At 42.2% G+C, this 6728-nt stretch overlaps 1 protein-coding gene across 1 annotated transcript; it reads right to left on the bottom strand.

Annotated features, from left to right (window-relative positions):
- Positions 1–544: 544 nt before the first annotated feature.
- Positions 545–5314, bottom strand: LOC147906228 (peptide methionine sulfoxide reductase A3-like). The gene is made up of 2 exons (XM_087377260.1): positions 4512–5314; positions 545–1097 (listed from the first exon to the last, which is right to left on the bottom strand). The coding sequence occupies exons 1-2, from the start codon at positions 5064–5066 to the stop codon at positions 846–848; spliced, it is 807 nt and encodes a 268-aa protein (XP_087233386.1). The 5' UTR covers positions 5067–5314; the 3' UTR covers positions 545–845.
- Positions 5315–6728: the final 1414 nt, after the last annotated feature.

The following is a 6728-nucleotide window of genomic DNA, read 5'->3' as shown; positions in this document are numbered from 1 at the left end:
CCTTTGTCAACATTTGGCTTTGCATCATTTACTTAGGAGTCATGCGCAAGTAGGGCGCACACAATTCCAGGAATGCTGTTGAGAGGTGCAAGCATTTCTGCAAGGTCCGGCCTCCACACGTATGTTTCACAATTTCACAGATCAAGGAAACCATTGGTTGTATAGTCCTCCATGCCAGCTGTTGGCACCATTCTTTTCATTAGATAGACAGTTTAGATTAAAACCAACAATGAGTGCTATATGAGAAACTCTATAAGTACGTCATCATATACATGCTGCAGTGCTCTTTTCTGGGGTCCTTGCCTAGAAAAGGAGGCAGGGAGGGCAAAATATAAATCATTTTATTAGTGTTTGACGGCTCTACTTCTGCATGATAAGTTTGTAGTGATTAGTTTCAGAGCACACAGTGAAAGGAAAAAGAAAAAATGGAAATCATAAGGGCTCTTGGTGAGTCAGGGAGAAAGTCCCATGTGTTATTGTTAAAGAGTAAAGAAATTAACAGAAAACAAAATTTGGAGAAAGCTTTAGTACCCATATCAGTAAATTACAGAACTGAATCTATGTGTTCACTTGATTAAAAAGTATGAAGGCGATGAACAATATAACCTCTGTTCGTGATATTACAACATATTCCAACCATAAAATTCTTATGAAACACGACTTGATATTACAAACTTGGGGTATACAATAACCGAAGCTCACAGCATGGCATAACAATGCTCCATCTTGACAGCTACACTTGACTACCCATGCATTCAAAATTTGAACCTCAATAAGAATTTTTAAGCACCAGAACCTATATTTTATGTATGCCAGTTGGAAAAATATATACTATGTCATGTCCATCACCCATAACAACGGATAGGATCAGCACAGCCTTTCTCAGCAGATTGCTTAAGCCCAAATCGCCCCCCCTTAGCTAGATATTGTTGGTGGTACTCTTCCGCTCGATAAAACTTCTTAGCAGGCAATATCTCAGTGACTATCTTCCCGTTCAACTTTTTCTGATGCCTTTCCATCGACTCAATAGCATCTTTCTCCTGCTCAGGAGTATAGAAGTAGATTCCTGACCTGTACTGAGTGCCAACATCACCACCCTGCAAAATGCAGAAACCTTTTCAGAATATAGCTACATGAATCCAGGAACATGCCCAAACTCATCCAGGAACATGCCCAGAATCATCCTTTTTAAAAAACAAAACAAGTGCAGTTTCACTCATGATAGTCATTCATAAGAATGAAACCATAAACTCCATCACGCATAGCAGGGACTAGCTACTTGACATCCGCCCAACATTGGCTATAGTCAGTCCACTACTTGCTGAGAGGCTCAAATGGCATTTGTAACTCCAATAACAGTCAGTCCACTACTTGCTGAGAGGCTCAAATCTTACCACTTGAACAAATTTCCACTTAGAAATGACACCCAATGACAAACAATGTCTGATAAGATTAAACAAAAATTTTTAATTAATCCAATAGATTATTTATGAAGAAAACATATCTCACTCCACCACCTCATCCATAAAATTCTCCCTGCATCACCATTCTCTACAGCCCACTTTGCCCTCGTTTTCTTTTTCCATTTTCCACCGTCACTACCCTTCAGCTTATGGTAACACCACCTGTCGTAAGTTCAATGTTTCTGTGACTTTCATTAGGTCACACCGTGACCATCTGCTGTAAAGGTTCTAACATTGCCCTTCTAAATGGTTTACTGCTCCTAAAGGCTGCTCCTGACTGCCTCCATATAGGTGCCTAAGCTCATGTGATACGTTCCAAGTGCCACATAGTAATCGGAGTGGCCCTAGACTGAATCCCTACTGACACGATAGGCCAAATGAAAATATTTAATTTTAATATTCAACTGGCATACTGAAGTGCATTGTGATAATGAGAACAAAGATAAGGCTTCACACAAATGGTATCTTACTACTTGCCCTAATATGCAACTGCATGTTCTAGGCCAAGGCGTCTTCATTTGATAAACAAAAAGCTTACGACATGGACCATAATGTTTTGTAAGAGTTCTATGCACGTACAAACAAGTAGCACGTCCAAGATGTACCTAAGAATCTGCACTTGACAAAATCCATATCCACCTACACAAACACATACATACATACACATACAATTATGCATGCTAACATGTGTGTGCACCCGCACGCGCGCGCACACACACACACACACACACACACACACACATCCTTTTCTTTTCTTTTGAGTGTGCATGTGTGTAAAGGATGAATTCTCGATTAGAGTGGTTAGGATCTATATGGTATCTTTTAAAGCTTCATCTGAGACGATTGGAGAATGTTGCACCATGACAAATGCTCTGGTTGTCACCTCCCTTCATTCAGTTGCAAGTAAACTAACCAATTTGATATTGACTTGGTTAAATGGGAGAGTTATCAAGTTTCCAAACATTGGGTGGACCTTTATAGGATGTGGGCTTGCACACCACTGGCAATGTGCCCTGGCCAAACCCCCAACTAACCTGCAGAAGTACAATGAGAAAGCATGAATCTATTACAAAAAAAGAATTGGCTGTAATACGAGGTACTATAAAGAAGACTCTTTGAGACAGCCATCAACCCTTCTTGTACTTGTGTAAAATTGGCATCCTCTTCCCCCCCCCCCCCTCTCTCTCTCTCTCTCTCTCTCTCTCTCTCTCTCTCTCTATATATATATATATATATATATATATATATATATATATGTATATATAAATGGATGAATCCAGGGACATTCCCAAACTCATCCTCTAAAAACACAACATAATGCAGTTTCAATCTCACGATAGTCACTCATAAGATTGAAAACCATAAACTCCATCACGCATAGCAAGGACTAGCTACTATGACATCCCCACTGACGTCATCAGCGCCCAACAGTGGGTGTAGACCATATATGCTCTCACACCTACAAATCCACACACCCACACATACTTGAGCATCCATTTATACAAAGTCTTCGTACTGAGTTTCTGTCGGCACTCCGGAGGTGAAGGAAAGACTCAGCCATGACGAAAGCTAGCACTAAAGGAGAAGGCTAATCAAAAAGTAGTCCAAAACCTCTTCATTCCAGCTACAACTGCTTGTGAAGTCTAAACGATTTCATTTTAGTCTCTCCCAAATGAGCATTTAAATTTAGCTGATAGGGCAACGCACCATTTAAGATAGAAAGAATTATCACAATACCAGCAGGCCGCAACTATACATGTATATGTAAATGTACACACACACACACACATGCATATATGTATGTATACATATCTACCTAGGACATTGCCCAAAAACAACTTCTGAAAACACAACAAATAGTGTGCAGTTTCGACCTCATGACAGTTACTAGGTGGAAAACCATAAACTCTGTCACGTATACCAAGGACTAGCTAAGATGGCCTTGCTCTAGTCGTTCACAAACAAACCCATACTAAAACTTGAATTTGGCATCGCTGACATGGCATGCATGTGGAAGCTCCTAATCCCATAAAGAATAAAGCCTTGTGAGAGTGAGAGCATATAATAATGGAAGAGGAGACAGTACTCTTCAACCCTTACAACAACTTTTGGCCTAGAAGTATAGGATTAGGCCTCCCATGCTAAGTCCTAGGCTGAACTTTTTTTTTTACCCATTCACTTGTTGGCTGTGCACCGACATGAAGTGGGTAATCAATTTACTTGCGTGTCTAAGGCAAACCAGATCCTCCATTTAGCAGAAACAAACCCCACCATGAAGTGTCTAAGCCAGGTACATGGAGGGATTTGTTTTTGCTAACACCACAGCTTGGGTAAGCAATTAAATTCTTTTCCCCCCCTCCCCTACAAGGAGGATATTGAGGTGTGTAAAACTAAACACCTGATCTTGGAAGGGCCATGCCTAATAATCAAACTCAATGAGCCAACTCAATCTGACTGCAGCAGGAGAATTCCAGAGAGGCAAACTAGCTGTAAAGACTAAATGTTGCAATAGAAAATCAGATCCTATTCATAAAGCTGCAATATCTACAGCTCAATGAGAATTGATCTGAATCCTTCATCTCAACAATTATGCTGATAACTGCTGTCTGGATAAGACAAACCACCCACATTGAGTTCCTACTCTGAATACCACAGTTTGGATATGCACCTCAATTCTTTTTGTCCCTACAAGGAGGATGTTGAATTGGGCAAAACTAAACAACTGATCTTGGAAGGGCCAAGCCTAATAATCAAACTCAATGAACCAACTCAATCCTAATGCAGCAGGAGAATTCCAGAGAAGTAAACTAGCTGTCGATCAAATGCTGCAATGGAAAATCAAATCCTATTCATAAAAACGCGATAGCTACAGAGAGAATTGATCTGAATCTCATCACAAGCTCGGGGATTTAATCACGCAGACATAATGCCGCTCGATACATGCACTTTAAGCGTATACTCTCCCAGCTGACATCCTGCCAAAAATTATAATTTTATTTAAAAACTCATGAACAAATTTTGCACTTCATTCCAGGAAGACTTGGCTACCTGACGATTCAGTGTAGTTGGGTCATGACGGACCCAGAAACAGTTCAGTAAGTCCTCGTAACTACACGCTTTCGGGTCGTATTGCACTCTTACGACCTCCGAATGGCCTGTGTTGCCTTCGCACACATCCCCGTAGGTAGGGTTGTGCAAAAGCCCTTGCGTATATCCAACTTCCGTCTTGGAGATGCCAGGCACTCTTTGGAAGGCGAGCTCTACGCCCCAGAAGCAGCCAGCGCCGAACTGGGCGAATTGCTGACCAGGAGCAGGGACGTCATCGTCGGGACCTTGGGCGATGCTCATACCGGCAGTATCGGTTTGGGCAGCGGAGCGCCTACTTCCACCGAGTCCAAGCTTGTTAAGCCAGGAGCCCATGGTGATGGGGCGGTGCAAGGGGGAGAGAGAGGAGATGGGAGGACGAGGAGGAGCTGGGGAAGGCAAACGTGTGAAGGAGGATAAGGAGGCAAGAGAGGAGGGGGAAGGGGAGAAATGGGCGATGAGAGAAGGGGTGGAAAGGGCCGGCTGGAGGCTGCAAGAGCTGAAGAAGAGGGCTGTCATGGCAGCAGATTGGCAACTACAATCCAATACTTAAGCAGCAAACGAGCTCCAGGCCTCACGGGGAGAGGGCAAATTGACTAACTGTGATGCAGCAATGGCGTGTTTACAGATAAAGAAGATGCTCAAAGTAATCCAGTGATTGTGAAGCAGCAGTGGATTACTTGCCAGGCACACAGGATTTCCTTGCAGAATCAAGAAACTAGGCAAAACAACAAACAAAGGAAGACAATGGAGCTTGATTCGTATGTTGATTGGTTTTGTGGTTATAAATGACGATGTGCCTCCCAAGTCACTACTTTCCTCCCTCCAACCAAACCTTCGACCACTTTCCTCCGTTCTTGACTTTTCGCCACTTTTCTTTGATTCTTCCTTCTAGCCAACACAACATGTAGACAGCTTATGACAAGTGACTTTTATTAGGGTTCTCTCAGAGAGCCTTTGTTAACAGTGCCCCACTAGGGGCAAAGCTCTAGCTACTAGAAAGTTGCTAATTTGAGGCCCTTTGAAAGCGGAACAACTCAACCACTTGGGACGAGTGCTCTAGGCACGTTGCCCCTTGTTTAATAAAGGCTCGTGAGATATCCTTTTCTACCCTAGTTAGGAGTCAAGGTTAACATCAATATGAGATCGGTTACATTTTACCTCGAGTCTCACCACCCTTTGCTCCATGGGGGGGGGTTTGTTGGGGTATTTTGAAGCTTTGTAGTGTAAATAGGGATCTAGTTTGTGTTCTAATCTTAGTTTGAGTGTATGTTGAGTTTTTCCATTGTTGACTCGTGGGTCAAGGAGGGGCCATTGTGCTACCTCCCTAAAGAATTCTAAAGCAACTTTTCTTTTCTAAAAATAATGAAACATAAAATAGTTTCAACTGTCCACTATAGCAGTACCTCTATGGAGGCACTGCTAACAAACCAAAAGTAGGGAGTGCATGACAATGGCAATGACAAAAATGAACTAGGGCTATAGGAAAAGCAACAAGGGATAGATAAATTGCACACATACCTCAATATGCGTCTAGCTGCATCCAAATGCGGTTTCCTTGGAGCCTACATAAACTGACTTACCAACCCAACAGCATAGCTCAAATCTGGCTTGGTAATAGTCATATAAATCAAACTTCCTACTATGCGTCTGTACATAGTAGGGTCTTCCAGAAGCTCACCTACATCTGAACTCAGCTTCACATTCTGCTCCAAAGGAACTGAAATAGGCTTACAGCTTGTCATCCCATATTTGGAGAGCATGTCCAATCCATACTGCCTCTGCAAGAGTCATATCCCACTTGTGGATCTAATCACCTCAATGCCCAAGAAGTAACGCAATCCTTCATCTCAAACTTTTGCTTCAATAGCATTTTCACATGAAGGATATCTTCATCACTATCACCTGTGATGATCAAATCATCAACATAAATGACAAGCAGCATAATGCCTTTCTCTGTTTTTCTCACATAAAGTGAGAAATCTGCCTTGGAAATCTGAAATCCAATAGTGACAAGATAATGTCCTATCTTGTCAGACCATGCTCTGGGTGCTTGCTTCAAGCCATACAAGGCTTTCTTCAACCTGCAAGCAAACTCAAGATGTGAACAGCATGCACATAACTTGGTGGCTGCTCCATATAGACCTCTTCTTGCAAATCACCATGCAAGAAGGCATTCTT

The sequence above is a fragment of the Dipteris shenzhenensis genome, chromosome 1, assembly GCF_047967505.1.
Source record: "Dipteris shenzhenensis isolate YYH24624 ecotype China chromosome 1, Dip_SZ_1.0, whole genome shotgun sequence".
In the NCBI taxonomy this organism is placed as follows: domain Eukaryota; kingdom Viridiplantae; phylum Streptophyta; class Polypodiopsida; order Gleicheniales; family Dipteridaceae; genus Dipteris; species Dipteris shenzhenensis.
This window is presented reverse-complemented; position numbering and strand designations above follow the sequence as displayed.